The sequence below is a fragment of the Platalea leucorodia genome (assembly GCF_965183815.1).
Source record: "Platalea leucorodia genome assembly, chromosome: 3".
Classification (NCBI taxonomy): domain Eukaryota; kingdom Metazoa; phylum Chordata; class Aves; order Pelecaniformes; family Threskiornithidae; genus Platalea; species Platalea leucorodia.
Window position 1 is genome coordinate 480,004 of NC_138825.1, and position 23,856 is coordinate 503,859.

The 23,856-nt window shown below is 41.2% G+C and overlaps 1 protein-coding gene across 1 annotated transcript in view; it reads left to right on the top strand.

Moving 5' to 3' along the window:
- The window catches only part of CFAP61 (cilia and flagella associated protein 61), a gene marked incomplete at its 5' end in the record, with an annotated part of 114,048 nt that overhangs the window by 38,720 nt on the left and 51,472 nt on the right, over window positions 1-23,856 (top strand). Inside the window, one exon of the mRNA XM_082305627.1 lies at window positions 11,730-11,857. Coding sequence (XP_082161753.1) covers window positions 11,730-11,857 — 128 coding nt within the window. The remainder of the gene's footprint in view (window positions 1-11,729; window positions 11,858-23,856) is intronic.

Consider the following 23,856-nt stretch of genomic DNA (forward strand, 5'->3'; position numbering starts at 1 on the left):
GTTCTCCCCGTGTCCCTGTGATATTTCCCTTGGTTCGATATTGTTTCTAGTTTGAGCCAGGCTTTTGGTTTGTGTTGCCTCTTTGCTTATCATTCAAATGACTATGACTCCGAAGAAATACAGAGTTTAGGAACTCTACCCATTCTTCCACTCTGTTGCCCAGCCTTTTAATTAAAGTTTTGCATAGGTTTTAAGGCAACCACAGTTTTTTTCACTCTCTTAAATGACAACTCTGTGCTGCTTCCTCTCTGTATCAGAAGACCTGTCACTTCCCAAGCAGTGGCTCTGCATTTCCTAAATGGCTGCAAATTCTTATGAACATAGTAATATCTTCCTATAACAGTCACTGATGACAGAGTACGTTTTTATCCCCCTCCTGGAGATGGCAAATACATTTTGCTGCTGATTTTCTGTGTCCGTTCCTATGAAATTCTATCTCCCATTGCTCTGCTGTGGATGTGGATAAATCGGGTGAGGATTGACTGAGAAGGCACAGAAGGGGAGGCATTAAACTCCCTTGTCTCCCATTGCAGCCCTCTGGAATGGCACAGATGCTAATGGTCTTATTTGCATCTAGTCCTGGAAGGGCCCAGACTTCGGGATGCCTGTTCGGGCTGTGCCTCTGCAGCAAGCGTATCAGAGGTTCCATGTATTAGCTCTAAATTGCATCAGGCCATGCATCTGCCATGCTCTAGGGTTTCATGACACAGACCCGAAAAAGCTCCTGTCTGCTCATTAGTTCAAACACTTTTTACAGCTGTTCCAAATCAAAAGGAAATCTCTGATTTTTTTGTATTCTGAATCAGTAACCAGTATTGAAGCGCCAATTGGCAGAAGATCCAAGGATTCAAAATCTTAATTCCCACAGTGTTAAAACAGATTAGATTATTATTGTGTTTTGCACATCTGTCAGTCATTTCAGTCATATTATGCTGAAAAACAGTTGGTTACAACAGAATACTAAATATCTTATAAAGTGCTGCTGGCCTTTACGGTGCATGTAATTATTGGTGAAGTAGAAAACTATAGATAATTAAATAATTTTTAGTGATATCTTCATAAATAAACAATTTATAAACTTGTTTGCTTTCTCACCATCTGGGAGCATTCTGTTATCCATCTGCTTCATGTAATTATCAATAAAAGGGAAGAATAGGTGATATAATTAACAAGAATAACTGATCCACAATGAAGAACAAAAATGTCACACATCTGTTGAATTATTCTCTTGTTTCTGCCCTTTCATTATTATTCATGCTATTGGGTTTATTATTTTTTTTTTTATTTCATGGTTGCATTCAAGCTGTGAGGTTTTAGTTCACAGTTCAGAATTGTTTTTTCTGCCACAGCTCAAAAAGAAGGCAGAACAATTATTAAAGCATTGCAGAAGCCCATACAGTGTTGTATAAATTTATTTAAAAAAAAAAACAAAAAACAAAACAAAAACCAACACTCAAACCAGCACTTTCTCAGTTGATTTTGTACTTGTCAAGTGATGCTACAGATGCATTACAGGAAACGTTTATATCGGGACAAGAAGTAGTGAGTGACGGAGATTCAGGCAAAAGCCCAGCTTTGCGTTCTCTGAGCTAGCTGACTTTAAACTTGTTTGAGAGTTGAGTGCTGCCAGGATGGCTGGGTAGGTTTCTGCGAAATGGCTCGGGGGAGGAATGCCTGTACAGCAGTGCGTTCTGTACTCCTTCGGTGGCCGTGATTTCATTTCTGTGTGATTAAACAGTGTGCTTTCTCAGCAGTCCTTTATTTAAAATAAAACCCTCCAAACAAAAATAACTTTCGTGTTACATCCTTTGACCTGCTATTGGAGATCATAAATTTTCCTCAAGACACTGAGTTGGGAGTTGGTTTACCTGACTGAAAAGCACACAGAGGACCTTATCAGGGTAAATACTGTTTTGAATCTGAAGAAAAGACCTCACGTATGTGGAACTCAGTAATGCAGTGCAGGAAAATGTGCCACCTTTTGTTGCGAGCAGTGCCATCAGCTGTGGGAGGTGGTATCCTTCTGCTCCTTCATGCTTGCATTGCTTTACAGGTCCTGTGAATTGAACCGTTGTCACTAGAATGGTAAAGTCTGCTTAACTCGTATGTAACGAGTTAGCCTTATTAATAGCGCTAGCCCTTTTTTCTTCAAAAGAGGGTTTTTCCTTTACCATTTTGAGCAAAGCTTTCTATGTCCTCTTTTCCCCTCAAAGCAGTCGTGGAGCTTTCGCTGTCACATTATCAGTGGTGTACTGTTTTGCAAACGTGCAGCCTGTGGACTCCATGGCTCTCTGGACCATCTAGAAGGGGTTTGCAAAAACGAGGGGGTAAGCGGGCCTATTGTCCATATTCTTACATTGCCTGCCTGTAGTTCTGCATTGCCGCCTGAAACCATTCAGGGTCAGAACATGAGAAAAGGCTGAAAATTTGCCCTTCTGTTTGTAGTCTGGGCAAAATGGAAGCTTAACCACAGAAGAAATGGTAAATGCTAATGTAAGATTCAAAAAGAAAGTGGAATACAAGGCACTGCTAACTTAATGGTAGTTTTCAGTGCCAGTATGCATGTAATTTTATGTGTCTATTTGATTCCATGCAGATGCTCATGGCAAGTGCTATGAATAAATGGCCTGAAAGCAAGTAATGCTTTAAAAAAGTAAAATGAGAAGAAATACTTAAGACTTATATTTTTAAACACTACATCATTGCATTCAGAGTAATCTTATGACTTGTTTCATTGAGGTGTATGTTCACACCTGTTCTTTGTGTTGCAGAAGATACTCAAATGGGTTGCAAGTTTAAGTACTGTCCTGGACTATTCTCTATTAAGTGAGCTTTTTATGTCTGTTTTAAAGTTACAGGACTTTAAAATAGAATAAAATACGTCCTGTATGTTTGCCATGGTTTCTAAAAAAAAAAAAAAAAAAAAAAAAAAAAAAAAAAAAAAAAAAAGTAGCTATCAGGTAAAACTGAAAACAAACCTAAAACATTTTCAAGTGTGACAAAAATTTTCACTTTTGGGGCAGCTTGTTTAAAAAGGAAAATAAAACAGATATGTGTGGGTGTTTGCAGAGGAAAGTCTTCTCTAGATGTAAGCGTCTCCCCCAGCAAACTCTTGAGGCATTTCACTCTCTGTAGCTTCTACTTATGTTTGGGCCAGCTAATTAGAAGTTGCCCTAACTCTTTACTTGTATGTTAGTGTCTCTGTGTAGTTGGGACACATCTGACTACACCTTCCTCAGTACTTCTTACTGGAAAAAACTGAACAGGATCTGGAATGTTTTGGATCAGCAGCCCAGACTGAGCATAATCCCTTCCCTTGACCTGTCAAGGAAGAGGAACAGAAAGGGCTTGGAATCGATGTACTGACAGTAACACCTTGCTGCCAAGGTGGAGGAAGGCAGAGGAGAAGGAAGGATCGTTTGCAGCACATGGCTGCCAAGTCCCGCCTAGTCTAGAGAGCGCAGCTAGAAAAACTTGGCTCAGTTGCTTGTAAAAGATGATAAAAGCAAAGAGTTAAAATAAGCAGATTTTAAAACATGAGGGGAAAGGCTGTGTACGACAGAACAATCTGTTCTGAACAAGCAAAGCTCTGCTTGTAACTGAACAGTTGAAAGAAATTGAGGGAGCAAGGCATTTTCTGCCTTATGCATCCGAAGAGAAATGTCAAGGAGGTGGACAGGTACAGACACAAGTACTATAAAGCAGCGAAGCCTCCGCTTTGGAGTGCGTGCCCACCCGAAGTGCAAACGTGTGCAAGAGCACATCTCGGTGCAGCTCATGGAGCTGCAGTGACCGGGGAGTATCCAGTCCCCATCGAGGTCTGTCTGCGTTACCACAGAAGCAGTTAGCCGTGCTTCTGTAGGGGCCTTCTCCCCAGCTGTACTCCATAGCAAAAGTTGGAAGAGCACTGAATTACTAAGAGTGGTTAAGAAAAGCTGTTGGTGCTATTTTACTTTATAGCTGTCTGCCTTGTAGCAAAGTGTGTTCTGACTTTGTAGAAAATCTGTAGTAGTAGTAGGTTTCTCTTTGGCTCAGTTTCAGTTTTGTATGAATTCAGTTGAGGCACTGGAATATACTGGAAGTGGCTAAAATGCAGAAGGTTTTTGATGGATTTTTTTTTTTTTTAATCATTAAGACTCTACTCAGATAACAGAGAATAAATATAGCAAAGAGAGCCTAGGTAGGATGGGCAAGAGAATTCCCTGCTTTTTAAATATCAAGATTCATCGATCAAAGTTAAAACAGAAGCATTCCTACGTGTTATAATTTGTATATGAACACATTGGTATTACAAACAAAGGTTTGGTGTGTGTAGTTTTCATTTAACCAGGAAAGCAGAATTAATTTTTAAAGAAGTAACTGTTGCTTAAGATGCTATTGTGTTTGAGTAATGAATTTTTAATGCTTTTGTAGTATGTGCATGGATTAAAATCCATTATTTATTGTACCTCCACTTGGTTGGTAAAGGTGATGATTTTATAGCACCAGTAGTCATGCAAACACAGTCATTCTGAACTGATGGCTGATAATAAATTTCCTTACTGTAAATGTCAGTGGGTTTTTTGTGTTGCTGCCATTACATCTTGTTTGGGAGGTTGAATATTACACAATTATGGGAGGCACCAGATGGCATCATTAACAGAAATGCTCTGAATGTTTACCACTTATGTGCATGTGTGAAATTAAAAGTAAGATGACCTATCTTTATTTTGAAAGCATGGTGTCAGTACTATACAGGTGTTAATGACATTTGCAGCAAACTGAAATAGTCATTTCTGCTTAAAAACAGGTCAGGCTTGTTTTAAAGCTTTTTCAAAGCATTTTGTAGATTGACTTTGGAAGTAGCATAATTCCAGCGCCTAAGGAGAGCATAGATATTTTTTCCGCAGCAAGGTAATGCTCACTATTCCAAAATGGAGAACCACAGCTGCTGTCACTAAAATATGACTCTAGAGTAAGCTGCAAATCAATCTCCCCTGGTATTCTAGTACTGTTATCTAGTTACCTCGTGTTTGTTATTTTCAGTATGAAATGTGATGATGTTTTTTACGTTTTATTTTTTAAAGCTTTTGATTTTATACATCTCTTACATTTTTCAATGAATTCAGTACGTTTAGAAAATGCTACCTCTGTTGCCATGAGTCTGTATGCAGAGTAAGTGCAGTGGGCAGAGATGCTTCTGCCTTCTCCCTTTCCAGAGCATACGCAATCCCATTTTGATATGGGTATTGGGGTAGCTGTGATGCATTGTGGTGGCGTCTGCTCTCAAGAGAAGCCCTCAGAGGGAAGCCTTCCCGAGCCAGCCGGCGTTGAGAGGTTTTTCCAGTTAAGTCTCATCAGGGATGTTCAGGTTTTTTCATAGTGCCTTTTGGAGCTGGACCAGAGAGGTGAAGCAGGACTTGCTTAAAATCAAAGCTTAAGGAAGTCCTTTGGTTCATTGTGGAAGAAAATTTAATGTCTGGAAATGCTAGTGGTATTTTCAGTTACGTATAATTTTGCTCTTCATAGGTAATTCCTAATTTTATTTAATTTTGTTTGTTCTGTGCGGAGGCAGTATAATCAATGTGTACTCTGATGGCAGAAGAATTCTGTAAAATAAACCTGGGAGGTTAAGGAGACATTGTTTAAGTTAATGATGGTCTCTGGCTGGCTGCTCAGACCCTGGGCCTAGTGCAGGGGAGTGCTCTCCATATCCATTTATATTCAGAGCCAATTAGAATAAATGAGTGTTTTCCCAGTAATTTTTAATGGCTTTGGTTCAGACTGTTAGATCCTAACTTCTCTTGTGAAGTTGTCAGTAAAGAATGAGCTTTGATTTAAATTATGTCATTTGGAGTCTACTTGCTTACCTAGTTGGAATGACTTAATAGCACGTTAATAATTATGCCATTAAAAGCAGGATTTAAAGAATTCTCTGTCAGCCCTGATACTTGGGAAGCATTTGCACGCTCTTTCAACCCTCCGAGCTGCAGCCCTCTCTGTGCAGGAGTGCAGAGTGCCAGGACTGGTTTCGGCACAGAGCGGTGACAGGGACCAAGCTGCAGGCAGGCACTCGCTGGCCCCGGCACTGGGACCTTCTCTCGCTGCCTCCTGGAGGGGCATGGTAGAGGACACGCTCAGACGTCGAGGGCTGCGTGACTCACAATGAAAGCTAGGTTGGCTATTCAAATAACGTTCTTCAGATGTTTTGGAAATTTGTTCAGATAACCTGTTTAAAGATGAGAGTTACCAAAATTAATTGCATAAATTATGTGTTTAGTACAAACCATTAATTTTGGTAGTTTTCCTCTTCTAAATTGCTTGGCGTGTTTTTTTCATGTTATTCAATTAGGTTTTTATGGCAGTCTTAGTAGGCTGAAGCATCTGTCTGCTTTAAAGGGTATGGGTTACAGTCCTTTTCCAGGGTTGCTGTTGCAAGAGTGCAATGAGGTGGGAGCTCCAGGGCAGTTGCCACCCGTTGAATTGTTGGTACGGTCACCAGCAAATCTAAAGGACGTGTGGCTTTCCTGCAATTTTGCCTGGAGAAGCTGAAATGCTAAATTGTAGAAATATAGAAACTATAGCGATCCTTAATTGCCAAGAAGGCAAGAAGACTGTTAACCTGTCACGGATGAAGGCATGTCATGAGAGGCGCTGGCACTATTCATACTGGGGGCACGTGGAGAAGCAGAGCTGTGTAGTGGGAGCAGACCTGCTCTGACCCCCCTCGGGAAGCACAGAGGCGCTGCAGGGAAAAGGCAAGTGGAAGTTTGCTTCCTTGAGCTGCCCAGCCCCAGTGCTGCGGAGCCGTGTGGCTGGGCCATCACCGGTGCCACAGAGCGCGGCACAACAGCGTGCGCTAGGACGCTGCTGGTCCTCTCTGCAACTGCCAGAACTGATGAGGGTGCCAGAGGGGTGCCCCAGCAGAGCTGTTGCTAGGGCAGCTTTCTGCCGTGAGCTCTAGTTGCTGCCTGCTTCTCCCTCCATCCAAGAACACCTTGTGGGATAGAAACTGGTCATGAACACGCTACTGTTCCAGATGCTGAAGATGAGCGTTTACCCCTGCGAAGGCTGGTATAATAATAATAATGACTTCATTCATAGAGGCCTTTGAGGCCTATGGATGAAAAATGTTATATAAAGGCTAGGTATTATCTGTGCAAACGGGTTTTATAGAGCTACAGTTAGTAAAGAAGGGTTCTTTGACAAAGACAACAAAATTCAAGCTGCAGTCTTGGTCACAGTTGTATTTCTTTTTCCTGTTCCTTCTGTTTCTGGTGTTTGTGTAAATCTGTGAATGCTTGGAAACAGCTTTTGAAAATGTTTACAGACGTTCCTAATGAGACTTTTATGGAATGTAGCTGGTATTTAGAAACAAAATAATAATGCAGGCTGAAAAAGCTTGCATTTTCCAATAATTTTTGTTCCTATCTCCTTAGTAAACATTGATTTTTCTTTTTTTCTTGTGATTCAAATGGAGCTTGAAATTAAAATAGCTCTGTTTGTTCACCTTCTTGTTTACCTGCCACTATTGCTGACCTCGGCACTAATCTAGGAACAGGTTTGTTTAATTTTTGTTCCTCCTGATGGTTTTTACAGTAACAGAGTTCAAATTATGTAGATGCTGCACAGCAGTAACTATCACTCAGGCTTCTCAGTGACAAATACTAAATAAAAACAAAAGCATGGCAGACAGGCGTAGAATCCCCCACGTTGGGGCTGGGAAGGCCATGTAATGAGGGATCTGTGAAGACGCCGAGTACGTAACAGATGAGTCAGTCCCATCTTTATCTTGTAGTACCCTGAGCAGCCTTTCTGAATTCAGGGGCACTTTAATGTACTTAAAATTTAGCAAATACTTGTGTGTTTAGCTGGATAAAGCCCAAGTCCTCAGTGTGTAATAAACTCAAGTCTAAATTCTGCTGCATTATGGAGTCTTTGCACGAAGAGTTCCAGTGATGAGTGTAACAGCTCTTTGACGCACGGCCGATGTTTTACTGGGATATATTTACCAATACCCAATTCAGAACATCGCACTGCTCCTTTTCTGCCAAAGTTGAAATCCTCTGTACAACTTGGTTTTTCATTTTTGCCTGCTCAGTTTCCATTTTTTCCTGTTTCAATGAAGGTAACATTTGCTGTAAAACCAGACCTATTGTAGAACACTTACAATAAATATTTTTAGCAATCCTACAAATAGCCCAGGGTCCAATGTTTAAAAACAGAACTAAAAGGAGCTACAAAATATTCTCCATCGGAGTTTGTACCGCCCATGTATGTTGTTGAGTAGGTGTACACTGAACGCGTTCCCAGGCAGCGTGCAAGCTGAGCGGCTCTCCAGATGGGAGACCTGCGCACGCACAACGGATGCATCATGCTTTACCCGGCTTGAGAGTGCGAAGGAAAAAATCTGTACAAACGTGTTTACTAAAACCAAATAATTATTTCATGAATCTTTTTCCATTGGTTACTTAGGGTAGAAAGATGTGTGAATTTTTAATGCTATAAATTAATCCTACTCTGGCACATACTGTGCTGTGAGATTGCAAGTGAAAGATGTGATTAACATGCGGGGTTTGTGTTTTCGGTGGGGTATTCTGAGAAATGCGTAAGCATTTTTAATGGAGGTAAAGTTTGAAGGCCTCTAAGTGGTTGGCACTGGCTGTCCCCATGCAAAAACCTCCCCGGGGGCGGATGGAGAAGGGCCCCTGCCCTCCCAGGTGGAAGCAAGGCGAGGGTGGTGCAGTGGCAGAGGCCGTCAGGTACCAGAGTGGAAAGGAGGGGAAAGAATCTTTTTGATAGTCAAAGAAAATACTTTTTTCTGAGCTACGTATGCCTTTTCTAACAATGGCAATTATTGCTTTTTGCCTTACATTAATGATTGCAGTTTTATTTAATAAATTGGATAGAAAATAAACAGTTAGAGGTTGCTATTGACCTATCAATTATGATGTCTGATTACTCCTCTGGGGAACATATGTAGTCATTTGTCCTGACATTTTGTTAAAATAAGGTGGTATTATGGGACCAATCCACCTAATTCCTTACTCCCTGGGGCCATTTAGTGTACTTAGCTGTTAGAAAGGTGATTTCTGAAGCATGACAGCTGTTGGTGTTGGGGCCATTGTGTGGCGAACAAAACCAGTTATATTCTACTCATATGCTGCCTTTGTATCATTGATACAGAAGCCATTTCATAAATTAGATACAACTCTTCCCTAGGAAATTGTATTACTGCTTTGTATTTCATTGTTGGAGTACATAAAAAAAAAAAAAAAATCAGCACTGCAGTAGAAGGAGATATTTGAACTTGGCATTGCTGTAAGGTCTATTGGGTTTATCCTATTAGCTGCTGACGTTCCTGTCTAGTTATTTTGGTTGATTAGGTACATTACAAGTAGTTTCTCTTTGTGTTCTTTTTACCATTTTATTAATTTAGTTAAAAGCCACATTTCAGCAAAAACACCACTGATAATTTTTCCTTCAGAAGGCATTGCTTTTCTAGAAAGCTGCAACTCTGTGTGCAGCAAAAGAAAAAAAGCCTGTCAGAGTTCTTGTCTGCAGAGTTCACAAACCCAAGGAGTTAAAGGAGTTTGAATACCAAAATTAGGGCCTTAAGCACAGTATCCTCAGTAATGCCTACTTGTGGTACCATGAGATGTCCCCAAGTGTCAGCATTGCAGAACAGTGTCAAACGTTGTAGTCGGGGCATACCCATTTAGTGTGTTTTAAAAAACACAGTCCAAGTTTTATTTTAAGCAGTGGGGCATGCCTTTATTAATTGGCCTTGGTTCCTCTCATTTCTTAAAATCTCTTCCAGTGATGTACACTTTCAATGAAATATAAAAGTTTTTTTCGGTTTCTGAAATGTCAAGTGTTATAGATAAGTTTTCATTTGTGATCAACCCCCTTTTTACTGGTACATCCTGCTGTAAGAAGTGTTTAACCTTGTTAAAAAGCACTGGCTTTGGGTTAGATCGTTAGGCTTGTTCGTAGAGACTTGTAGGTGACTTGGGCAGCATTACAGTCGCTCTGTGGCTTAGCCCTGGCTAGTCAAGCCGTTCCTTGGTGCAGGGCTGCCGGCGAGACTGCGGGCATGTGCGAGGTTTCACACGTTTGACTTCGTTAAGCAGCCACCATGGGCTAGTATACTTTTTAAGACATCTGGAATCTTCTCGGTGAAGTCCAGTCCCTGAGATGAATCTGGCTCACCACTGGATGTCATCCTTGCACTGTGGTGAACTGCAACCGGAAGAACATTTATCTGGCAGTAAAAAATCATGTTGCCTGACCAAAGACGACATTTAATTCTGCCACACTTCAAATTACTTGCTCTACAGTGATGACAGTTTGCAAGTAATTGGTCCATAATCCTTCCTTAAGCTATAGGACAGCCCTCTAGTGTGTTATACAGGCAGTTCTGCACCTTCTGCAGTGAGGCTGTGCTGAAATCTCAGCTGTGGGTCTCCACCATTGCAAAGACATGGCATAAAAGATCTCTTGGGGATCTCAATATGCCATGCACTTCTTGAGAAGGCCAATGTCATTACCATAGTTTTAAAATAAAATACTTATTCTTCATATATTGAGTTACTCTGTCAACTAATATATAGAGAATATATTTCTACTGTAATTTCATAGGAGGAATTTAGAGGACTTAATTTTATTAACCCTCTGTCTCCTATTTGTAATAGAGGAAAACCTGTTAGAAGTCTTAGATTGCTTCCTGCCTAAGTGACACAGCAAAAAATATGTAGAAGTGCCTGACAAATAATAAAAGAAGCTCCATTTTGTGTTTCTCTTCAGTGCATGTATGAATCTGCAACTATGCATTCTGTGAAATGTGAATGTGTACAACCCAAAGCAATAAGAAAAATGCAAACTGTGTTATACTGCAAGATGAAAAGTATTTCCTTCTCTTTCATCAGAAATTTGAAAACTAAATATAGTTCAGGGCAGAAAAAAAAAATTGTCAAATGCAATGTTATCTCTTGACCCTTTCTTGCATATTTGTTTTAAGAATCTCTGTTAGCTGGTGGGACCTAGAGACACAAATTAAATAAAAAAATACATGGAGTTTATTGTCTTAACCAGTGTCTGCAGTAAGAAGAATGGAAACTGAGAGGCTAGTAATTGAAAACTTTATAGTGAGATTTGTGGCCAGAGTATTGATCTCGGTGGCGTTGAGATACTAGTTTACTCATTTGACAGCCTGGCTTGCAGTGTAGCTGCCCTGTATTTAAGAAAAAAGAAGGTTAATTCTATAATTTTGGAAGAGAGTTTTCAATTAAACACACAAAACCACTCAAGATATACGTTCCTAATTAATTTACAAGTAAAACCATTTCCATAAATAAAACAGCAAGAGTAAAAACTGCTCTAGGAGGTATAAAAATGGCTGTAACATTATGTAAATATATGTTCCCCAGGTGTTAGCTAAATGGTAGTAAATTATGGAAGAGGCAGTGTTTTCTCCTCTCTTACAAGGACTCCATAGCATCTTTTCCAGAAGCCAGACCATTAAGCTCTGCTAATTTTCTGTGACCTATTGAACATGCACATATTTCAACATTTTGGTACCATTTATCTACTGCGTTATCTTGTGCTGTGCACAGAAAAATCATAGTATTAGCCATAGTAAGTTTTGTATGAATACAAGGTAATGCATTACTAATGGTTTAAAAATTCTTAGCAGACTTTTGCTGGGTTTTTCTAATGCATTTCTATGTCATTTCACATATTTTTTACAGTTGAGTTATTCTTTGAACCACATAAATCGAAAGCTGGTGCTGCAATCGAAAGTGTCTATCAACGCTAGAATTGTGGTGGTTGGTGCATCCGATGTTGGAATCTCTTTTCTGGAAACACTCATTTTTTGGTATGTTTTTAATTTGATTTCCTTTACTGAGAAGAATATGTTACCTTTTGTTTGAAGGGGCTTGCTTCCTCCATTTAGAGGCGTGCTTTGAGTCTGTATCCAAGTACTAGATGCTAAAGGTCTGAGGATGTAAAGAGAGAGGTGCTTGCATCCTGGCTGACTCTGGAACTCAAAAGTGCTGACAAAGTTGCTCATAGAGCCTCAAGGTGAAGGCACACTGAAAAGGAGAATTCCACATACTTAAAATCTCTTTGACCATTGTTCTTGTACAAAAATCCTATAAGTGGAGGTTAAGTCCATAGCCTTTCATGTGTGCTCCAAAGCAGTATTGATCTTTAAAGCCAGTTGTGCCCAGTGGGATCACAAATCACTGTCTGAATCCCCCCTTCTCTAGCCTTGTTGTGATGCTGTGCCGTCAGAGCTGTGCAGAAATGTATGACATAAGCTTGTTGAGTGGTAATCTTACTGCGATTCTTTTGATTCTGATAACACCTTTTGATAGCTTTGATTCTGATGAGGCTTTTGATGTTTGGGATTGTTCAGGAACCAAAAAATTGTCATTTCTGGCCCTTCTGCCATTTTTCCTGTAGACCCTAGAGTGGGTGTGGGAAAGGTCTGGCAGAGGACACTGCTCTCCGGCAGCCGCAGCCTGCTCGGTGGCCCACCAAGAACACAGGCCATCAGCGTACATTAAAGAATTTTTTCAGCAGTAAAACTGCAAATTGAATTGCTGTGGTTACCTTGAGTTATGCAAACTGGAGTAAATAAACCGTGCAAACTGGTTGAGAAGAGGAATAAATGCATGCAACTGTTTTTATACCTTCCGCTGTCTAAGCCAGAGTAAACTTGTGGGCAAGTTCTACTGTTTGTATTACGGACTTCCCGAAGTTTGGACAGGGGTGCTCTCTCTCCGACTGCTTGCACCTTCTATGCCAGTACCCCCTCCATACCAGTTTTAGGGGGTTATCGGGAAGTCAGACTGCGTACGTGACGATGCAGTTCCTTTATGCAATTGTTGTTTCCCTCACAGATTAAACATACGTACTAGAAATGTCTTGAAAGACTCACAGAGATGAATATAAAATGCAAATTCTGTGTGCAATAGTTACAACAAAATGTTCGTTGCAAAAACTAAGGGAGGCTGGCGTTTTTATGGTTGGCAGAGAACTGAAAACTTTGCCTATTTTTTTCAGCCAAGCCAAGAGTTTGTATTTCTAGAACAACCATTAATGACATCACAAATTAAAATATCAATATGGCAAGAGAAGAAAACGTTGAAGTGCTTTATGGGTGTTGTTATATTGCTGGAGCAGTGAAGAAAAAATACCTGCTTCTTGCTCTTTTTTTCTTAGCTCCTGACTTCCTGTAGAGCATCCCCTCGTGGGGTAAAATCATTTTCCTCTTGTCCTCCTGTTCTCAGCACCTTCTAGGCTTTCAGTTCCACTCAAAATTCAGTTAAAAATGTACTTGAGAGCTATTAGCCACTTTCTTGTTATTCATCCTGTGCTGTTTGTTACTATGCTTTCAGTATAAAATACTGTGAGGGAAAAACAAAGCATATTTACGCTCCAACCAAGTCCGTCAGCCAGAAGGTAAGTCTTTCTGTCGTGAACAGGACATACAGATAGTATCGTGTCCAGGGCAGTCCTTTATAGGTATCCTCCTCTGAGATACCTCAACCCAGACTCTTCAGCCAGAAGTTTTGTTTGAACCCTGTTCTGGCAAGGCATTCTTGCAGAACATGTCCTTCTTGTGCTTGACTTGAGCACCGCACAAATGGAGCGCGCCTGCCTAAGGGAAATTGAGTATTGCTCTGAGAATGCAAAGAGCAAGCAGTCAGCACATAGGGCAAAACGCCGCAGAATTTATATTAATATACATATAAATTTAAGAAGAATTTATATTAATATTTGTATAAATTTAAGAAAGATTATTTTGTTAATTTTCATATCAGCAGCAGATAAAGTCTTCTGATCAATGTGAAGGCCTTTTAATACAATTTAGCTTAATTTACTCCTAATTTTCTAACATTCTTTGCAAAGGTTACATGCACTAAAAATAGCTAGATTGAATCAATTTGTAAGCCCCTAATCCTTAAAAAGAGGAAGTAGTTTTCTCCTCGTTATTCTTCATACTTAATTATTTTACATTATCAGTCACCATGGAAACACACAAATGTAATTCACTTACCTACATAACAATTACTAGAACTAGATTTTACAAGTGTTTTCAACTTGTTTGAGACTGAAGAAATATCTTTTTCATTGAAAAGAGAAATAGCCATGCGAATTACCTCTCCTCACTCGAGAGCTGCAGCAGGCTGCCTCTCGCTCCCATTGTGCCGGGGCAGCGGCACCGCAGCTGGCGGCACGTCCGCCGCGGCAGAGCGCTCCTGGGCAACTTCAGCGTTGGCACTGGCGCTCTGAGCAGTGCCACGGAGCAGCCGCGGGCACCGCTTCTTACCCGCCCGAGCCGTGCTGCAAAGGGGGACTGCGTGCTGGGAACCGTTACCTTACAAAACGCTGCTTCGGTCTTTCGCTGTGGCTCGTTGCCTCGCGGCTGGAGTTTCTGGAAACGGGGATCGTCACAGAGGTCAGAGCACTGGTGCACCCAGGTCGGTGCCCGTTATTTCAAAGGGCAGCGCAGAAATGCTGCAAATGAGTATATGGGATGAGCTGCCAGTAGGGGAAGCTTCTTCCTAACGCTCGGGGTACTCTGAGCCCTGGAGAATTGCATCCGTTGTGCTTAATCTAGCGCTAGGTCAGTGAAGGTGATCTCACTATTCGTGTTTCACCATTCAAATAAATATCACCTGCTGACTTTTTTTCTTGGAGTGTAATCACATGCAGACGTGTTTTCAGCTGTAGTGCTACTTTTCTTTAGGATGCATATGATTTTTTTTTTTACTCGAGAAAGAGGCGGACGATGGAGGCAGTGCTGGCAGTAACGCGGACGGAGCCTGGCCTCCCTGCTCGTGCACGGCCGGCTGTCAGTAGGTGCAGGTGCGACGGTGGCTCCGCAGGCTGCGCCTCGGCTGCTGCTGTCCGGCACGTGAGGAGCTGCAGCGAGCTGGGCAGCGGAGCTGAGGTGCTGTGGAAGGGGGGGAGTGAGTTGCATCATAAATTGCTGCAGTAATTAACTTCCCTGCAGGAGCACGGCAAGCAGGGAAGGAATTGTGATTCCCACAATTCCTGCATGAGGCTCCTCCTGGGCAGTGCAATTATATGCTTCCCCTTGCACAAAACCAGGACTTAGGTCACTCTCTAGCACTAAGACAAGGCTTATACAAATTGCAGCAGCCTCAGACCGTTTGTTAAAGCGGTGTAAACCCTGAGCGACGTCCAGTCCTGAAGGAGAAGTAGCGACCGAACAAATACTCCCCTCGTGAGCAAGCAGCTCAGCCCAGCAACGCGGAGTCTCAGCCTCTATTGTTCTCTGCCCTCGGAACTGCTGGTGCTGGCTGGCGCTCCAGCCTCCCCTTTGTTGTGGGATGTGGGGAGGGAGCCCTTTCAGCCACGGAGTGGATCGAGTCAAAGAAACTCCACAGAGAGGTTAAGATAAAATACAAGTTTTATTTATTTTTAGTTTCTCTTGAGTGACTTGGTCTTGAGGGGGAAAAAAAATTACAAGGAAGAGTTTTATCAGACATCCCATAAATATGTGTGTGCCCCCCACTTACTATGAGTGGTACTATGAGCTACTAACATTGACAAACTACATGAATGAAGACCCTAAAAAGGAGTCTGATTTATCAAAGACTAAAGGAAGTTTTTAAAACTTTTGTCATCCCCACTGAGCTCAAGTATGTGTATAATAAATTTATAAATGAAAAAAACTGTTTTAAATATTCAACTTGCAAGCGTTCAATGCAAATTGTATCAGAAAATGATTTGCAAGTATAAAATCTCTTTTCATGAGTACAGAATATCAGTACCTACGAATATGAGAAAAGGAGTAATGGGTTCATTTCACAGTTCTGCAAATACCACTTCTTGGAGGTGAGGTTCAGCAGGAGAAATATCAACTGCAATCAAATAATTTATTTTAAAAAGTGTGAGCAGCTACAGTTGGGGATACTGAGTTGCGTAGTCCTCAGTTAAACCAGTGTTCCCCTAAATGTATTTAAGCTACAGTCCAGCATTTTAATCTTTTCCTATTCCCAAGTACTGAGATGCTTTAAAAAACAACCTCATGGCTAAATACTGATTTGCCAGGAGGGCAGGAGTTTTTGTTTCTTCTTGTTTTCTTTGATAATTTAAGAATGATGTTCATGGCAGCAGTGTTAGGCCAGAAGAACATACAAGTATAAAAAATAGCATTTTCAGTTTATTCTGGCGGGTGCTTTGGGGAACAGCATGCTAACTAGTACGCCCTGACAGCAGGCGATTGAAGTTTGGCTGCAAGAATGCAAAAAGCTTGCTCACAGCAGTATCTTGTCATTGGTTCCAGTGTAGTGAACCAATTAGCTTTTTATCCACCTCTTTGCATATAGCTGTGGAAAGCGTTATTGTCTTCTGATTATAGGGAAAACCCTTTTTAATCCATGATTTGGAAAACCTCCTTAATCCAACCTCTGGTGTAAACAATGACTTATTCTCTGAGGACGCTGGAAGTATACATAATGTGCTACACAAAATGGCAATAAATGAATGGTGGCTAAGATCACAATATTTTGTATGAAAATGTTGCGAAATGTACTTCCCTTTCCGTGTGGGTGCATTGAAATAATTATTGCATTTAAAAAGCAAATGGACTAAAGTATATTTTTGTCAAAGCCCTGAACTTTTTTCTTAAAGTAGAATTAGAATCCAGTGCAGTATATCTCTGAGTTTTTGTCTGCAGGACGGCTTCTGCCTTTGTGAGTTAAAGGTATCTAAGAGTAGCTTAGAAAGGGCAGGGGTTTTTAAAACGCGGTTTCTGACAGAACAGCTACAACTGCTGTTATCTGGCAGCGCAGTATTATACAATATCCTGCACATCTGTCCTGTTTGGCAATAGTTAGCATAATGCTTGCTGTTTAATTAGGCTTTTTATCTTTGCATTTGTCTGAGAACATCTGAAGCCTTCCATGTTGCCTGTCACTAATTAGTTGACTAATTAAATAGTTAGTGCTTACTTGCTGATCACAGAGCTAACATGTAATGAATGGTTTAGTGATCTTCATTGTTTTATACTATCTATCTTTGCCACATGAATTGATATACATGTGCTTCCTTTTGACTGCCTTTTTTTCATACCAAGGCAAATCCAGAACAATGTTGTAGTCGACCATGTGTTCAGTGTCACCGGGCCTGCGTCCTTCAGACATTGTTGCCTTCCATCATGTCTGGTGAATAGAGATCAAGTTGTGACAGAGATAAATAAGATGGGTCATATCTCGCCTTGTTGCACAGCCAGGATCACAATGAACACTGGCAGTGACTGATACCAGATATAAACTAGGGGAGAGGATGTGGGTCAAGATCAGCCTTCCTAACAGCCATTTGACATGCCTCTGCCAAAAAATGATACTCGATTACCATTGATGCATGGTTATTTTATAGCTAAATTCTTGCTTTAGAGACAGTTTTCAGTTTTAAATAAGATTATTTCAACTTTAAGTACTTGTCCTTTAAACATACGCAAACGTTTGAGCCCAAACTATTGTTTCACACTTTAAATTTGTAAGTATTTGTAGATTCTCTTTTGTTACTATTTATATATGAATACTCAGACTTCTTGTTGCACTGATCTTGGAAAATAGTAGTTTTCTCCTAAAAGGCCTGTTTCAAAATCGAGTCACGAGAATTTTTGTAGAATTCCATTTTGTATTTCTCATACCTCTCCTGGTGACGAAGCGTGACATTAGCACGGCTGTTTCAGCAGCGCTGCGCAGAGCCTGGTAACCTGACTGCCCAGAGCATCTGGTACCTCTCTGATCAATGCAGTTCAGAGCAAATAAAGAGGCATTCCAAGTGCAAACATTGCATTTAGGTTTTCCAGTTCTCTGCTAAAGCGATGGAGGAGATGTACTTTCTCCTCTGTTCATATTTATTTTTCTGTGTTTGAAGTTTGTTTCCCAGAGCTGTTGTGGAGGTGTAACCACTGAGTTCTTCAGAGCAGCCTATAAGCCGCCTGTGGATTGGTTTTGAAGCACAGAAGACTGTTCAGACTGCTACACTGGAGAAAAAAATGAGTTGGCTGGTTAAGCTGCGATCCTTCCCTCTAGTGATTGGTGTAGATTTGATTCCTGTTTATCTGTATCTATGTCTGTACTCTAACGGGCAGAGTGAGGGTTGTGACAAATGAAGATCACGATTTGAAGGTACTTGCTTGTTCTTTCTGAGTGCTCGATGAGCTGAAATTTTAAGGTTCCTTTTCTGGATTGCTGTGATTACCCACCAGATCCCAGGAAGGAGACGAGTCTGAATGCAGTTTACGTTGAAGTGGGAGTTGGGAGTACATAAGATATAGTATGAGATGGTGAATCTTTACCGCGTGCTGTGTTATCTAGATTCCCCGAACTTCTGATGCGGATCGCTTGGGTTAGGTGGAGCTCCGCAGCGCTGCAGCTCACGTGCTTGCAGTACCCATGTTACTGCACTGCACCGTGGCATGAATTGTAACACATCACGTTGTGTGGCTTGTTACCCTAGGAGCGTGGCGGTCAGCAGCGTCTCTGCATTAATGGGGCATAATTTCAGTTTCACGTGAGCTACGGGGCATGGGCTGTTTGGGGCGGAGCTGTTGGAGAAGTATCCTGCTGCCCTGCTGAGGAGGTGGGCGTTACATGGCTTTGCCGTGCTGCACCTCTCAGCGCTGTTTTACGTTCAGGGATGCAATATCAGCGAGGCAGCTGTGCTCGTCAGGCTGCCAGGGCTGGAGGTGCTGCGAGGCCCAGATCTGCAGCTGCTACATGCAGATGTTGGAGATCGGGAGTTTTGGCCCAGCTGACTGCTCCACCAGCTGTGTCCCTGTCCTTCCTGGGCTGCCAGCTTTCTGTCGAGAGGACATGGCGCTTGGGTGGTGCCTCAGAACATGCAACTTTTATGAGCATCTTCTCTTTCTGCGTGCTCTTGCTGTCAGGAGGAGAACGTACGGTCCTTGGCCGTAAGCTAGGATAAAAATATTGGTATGAATCTCAAGCCCTTCAAATTCAAGGGAAGTCTGTCTTTTGACATCCATGGGCTTTTCTACGGTGCATACTTTTTCATCTCTGTGAAGGCATAATTGCCAAATCTGCACCAAGCAACATCACATAGTCAAAATATTAATCTCCTCTGAAATAATATGGAAAATTGGGGTCTGGTAAGTAGATAGCCATAAAAAAAAAAACCCAAAACAACTTAGTTTTAACATGGGTGATTGGCCAATAATATTGAGCATGTCCTATTAACAAGCTGGAATTTGCACTGTGTGTTATTCACTGAAACATTCACACAGGAGCAGACAAAACAGCAAAATTTCAACCACACTGTAGTTTTACTGCCCAATTTATGGTATCTTTATCTGTGGAAAATGGTGTTGATGTCTCTCAACTGTGACTTTGAATCTGCCAGGTGATTAGATTTAAACAGCTAGAGACTGTAGCTACGAAGGCCATCATCAGATATCCCTCATTTTCTGTCTAGAAAAATAATTGCTCTGTTTTATACTTTGAACAGGATGAAATGCTGAAACATTGATGGAATGGAAATTGAGATTTTAGTAAGGAAATGCTCTCACTAAAGCAGTGGTTGGATGGTACTTTGGTTTGGTAAATTCCAAGCCAACTTACATTTGGGATGGTAGTGCTAATCTTGCAGCTATGGATGTCCCCACCTAAGTGTGTGGATGTGTCTGATTCAGCTATGTATTTTGTACGGGCCAAGGAAAGAGCTCTTTAGATTGTCCTGTTCTGTCACATAACAGTTCATACTGTAAGGACTTTGCCATGCTGACTTTAATAAGCTAGATCCTGTGAATACCACAGATCCTGAGTGAATACTATAGTTTTTGAGAGAGCCTCCTAAGAAATGTGTAGCTGGGTTGTCAGATGAGTCATGATTTGGTTAGTGCTTTGCTACAAACAGTTTATGCTCGCAGTGTTTCTCAGTGCAGAATGCTAAGGCAGTTCACATTTGAGCCTGAAGTGATATTACACTAGAGGAGTAAATAGGCAAATATGTGAATAAGCAAGCACTTAAGACTTAGTTTTAAGTTACGTTAGAAGCTTGCTCTTAAATGCTGTACTCCAGGGTTTGTATGTTGCACGTGTTAATTGAGATGCGCCTTCGAAGCCTGGTATGCGCCTTGCACGTACTGGCAAGGTGCAGAGTCGAAGAGGCTTCTGAGAAGAAAGCTTAACCAGGGGTGGTTAAGGGAGGGAGAAGAGCTTAGTGGTAAAATTGCAAAGATCAATATGGGTTGAGAAGCAAAGCGTGGAAAAGAATTAGTCTAACAAAGGAAAAAAGACTCAACTGGATTACAGTGAAGAGCCACAATCACTAGAGAAGAATGGTGCAAAAAAGAATAGGGAAAGCTGAGGTGACAAGCTGACCTAGGGGAGGAAAGCAAAAACAGTTGCTGGGAAATGAGAGGTGGTTAGCAGGCATCAAAGCAGTGACAGTGACAGACGAGTGGCTGAGTTGTTTCAGAAACAGGAGTTACGACATGGATGGGAGTTTGAAAGAAGAAACTGGACAAAGACATGTTCGGTAACGATCAGGGAGAAATCAAGATTGTGGGGTGATGTAAAGCTACCTAAAAAAGGAGAAATTAATACAAGAATTGAAATGCAGCAGAGTCAGAGTTGCTAATGGCTTTAATTACATTGTCTAGGAAAAGGGTCAGCACAGAGGACAAAAGAGAGACGAGCATTACAGTTAGAAGATGGAAGGGAACCTAGGACTAACCAGTGAAAGGCAAAAAAGTGAGAGGACTAACTGGTCTTCCCTAGCAGGAGAATCAAAATGTAACTGGAGAGGAACAGCTTTTGAGATGGGGTGTTGGAGAAGGGTTGGCTGCTGCAGGGGACGGACACCACATGAGCTAGGGTCAGGGAGGGGACGCAGGCTTTAGCGAGAGCGAAGAAGGAAGCAGAAAGCAGAAAAAATTTGGTGAACAACAGGAGGTAAAGTGACAATTCCAGGGGCAACAGAAGCTTTGCAAGAATAAGTCTATCTTAAACATGAAAAAACCCCAGCTATTTAAGTTCATGATTGATGTCCTTATCCAGTTCAAGTAGACCTAAACTGGCATCCAACAAATGCGGGCCAGAAGTTAGCGAGAATCATCGCTGTGGAAAAGAGAACATCTTCCAGTAGGCATAGTGGGGGCAAAAAAATGTAGTTATCTTCAAAATGGTGCTTGGAAAGTCTGTGGGGTTGGTTGCGGTGGTGGTTTTTTTTCTTTCTTTCTTTTCTTTTTGGTCTTGTGATAGCACCAAGGAGGTGCCTCCAAACCCTGTGTAGAACCAAACCATCAAGTTCCAAGTTTGGAGAGAGACCCAGTGAGGAAGAGCTGCCAGCTGGGGAGAGGGCAACACTCGCAGCATCCTTGCAGGGTGTTAGTCAAAGGTCAAAGTAAATATTACTTGGCTTTTTTAATGATTCTTGCTAAGATGTCAAAAGCGGTGGCAGCAGTGGCTTTCATGGCCTGGGCTTACAGGCTGAATCACCAGTGAACCTGGTGGGAAGTTTCTGAAAAAACCAGTACTTTAATAAAAAGCACTGGTCCATCAAAATGTAAGTTTTTGAAGGGGGGATGTTGTTTTGCTATCAGGAGGAAGTAACTGGGCCATGAGGAAATATTTTGCTGAGCTGTGATTTTAAAAAAAGCAGCTTTTTTTTTTTTAAAGAAATTGCATCTTGATTTTTTTTTTTAAAACCAAAATCAGAACCAAACATTTTCCTTTTAATCTCTGTTCTGCACAATTTAGAAGAGCGTTTTCTGAAATTAAAAAGGATGGTGAATTTCACCCGTGTTGTGGCCTGTCTTGGCATGGGAATAGTCCTGTTCTGGGAAGAAACGGATGTGAATTCTCCCACTGAAGTAAGCAACTGACTTATCTGTCCCCTGGTGTCGAAAGTGGCGGTCAGATTAAACGTGGGCTATTGACAATTAGACTCACTTTTTATTTCAGTTGGTGGTGTTCTTGATACATCTATCGCTGGCCTTGGGAGGAAGAGTCAGCATGGGTGCAGTTTATAGAACAAAGGGATATGTGGAAAACCCCTTTCTTGACCCTTGCATTGAAAAGTGTCCCAGTAAAGACTTTGTTATCCCTTCTTTCATTGAGCAAATTCATTCACAATCTTAACACTTTTTCCTAAGGTTGATCCAATGGAGAACTGGCTTATCTTTGTTTACTCGTAATTAAAGAGGGATAACTTCTAGATGGACATCTGTTGGTCAGCAGTTAAGCTGAAATCCTGTTCTGAGGTCTGTAATTGATGCACTTACATAAGGTTCTTGAGAACAGACGCTTTTGGTAATTGTTGATACAAACAATAAACCCTTTCTGCTGCTTCTGTTACTGACTCGCTTACTAAAAGCATAATAACCAAGTGCTGTAGGATCAGTTGTGGAGCCTTCATACCACTAAATGGCAGCCTGAGCATCATACAGGGCAACGGTTTTGCTGTGTTTTCACCCATCTTCATACCTGATCTTGTGTTGATTCTTACGTGCCTGAGTCCAATGTAGCTGCCCAGAGGGTGGGAGGGAGTGGAGAGAGGGGTGAAGGCTTTTACAGCTCTGCCAGCGAAAGCAATGGGCTTTGTCCAAGCAAACAAAAGCAATTTAGCATAGTGGCAATATGAAAACACATTGCTCGTAAAGATCACTCAAAGAAAGCCTATAGTGCTACGTAACGTATTTATCCTTTAGTGAGAATATGAATGAGGGGGGGGTTCCGTGGCAGTGTTATTAATATTAGCAAGCTTTGTTAAGCTGAGCACTTCTATTTGCAGTTTTGTGTAGAGCTGGAAAATGTATTAGAAAGCCCTTTCCTTTTGGAGAAGTCTGTTCTCCAAGTCACATCCCAATTACTTTGTTCTTGAAATGTTTGGGGTGCTGATCTTTCCTTAAAGCAACAACAAAAAAAATCCTACTTTGGATAAATTGTGAAATTAGTTGGGAAGAGGAGAACTACTGTCCATATCTGCCTTTTACAGTGAGACTTACACCTGCGCACTTTGTGTTTCTGTGCCTTGGACCCCAGGTTATTGCCTGCTGGGACGCTTTTTTTTTATCATCATCTCTCATTCTGGGCTCCTTCCTCCCCGCAAAAATCTTAAGGTTCCTTTTTTTTGTTGCAGGACAGAGATTTCTCTGATTTCAAAGTTTCATTAATGCAAGAATTTATCACATCTAAGTTTTCAGCATCAAGTGCAGAAAACAGACTATTTGGTACCATTTTCAGAATGATCTAGAGCAGCCATTTTTGCAAGTGCTCTGCTGCAGCGACATTGAGGATACAGTATAATTAGGACTTTACTTTTGGATAGGTTATAATTTCAGATATGAAAGTTATTGTTTAAAGATTATGTGTACAGGAGAATAGTGCACCTAGTTACAATTTTGGTAGCCAGATAAAGCACTATCTTCTGTCATCCTTTTTTATTTTAGTTTTTATAAAGAACTGGAAAAATTAAAAAAAAAAGTGTGATGCTTTGTTTCAAATAAATTGAAACTCTTAGGTTCATGTAGACTACTGCACTTTATTTTTTGTAACAAAAGTGATTTGACTTATTTGTAATAATGAGGGGTTTAATGAAAGCAATTAATTAAATCATTTGTTCAGGCAGTTTCTACCATCTAAGCCTCCATCATCACACCACACACATGGGGGGGGGGGGGGGGGAGGAGGTAGCAAGACATCAGGCAAAAAATCCAGAAAAACTAGCAAGGAATATTCTAACAGATTCGCAAATGTCAGGATACATATAAGTAATGTACTAAAACTTTTGTTTGTTCCTTTGATTATGCTCACAGTAAATGGGCAATCCTGTTTTATTTCGAGGACAAGGGTGTTTAGA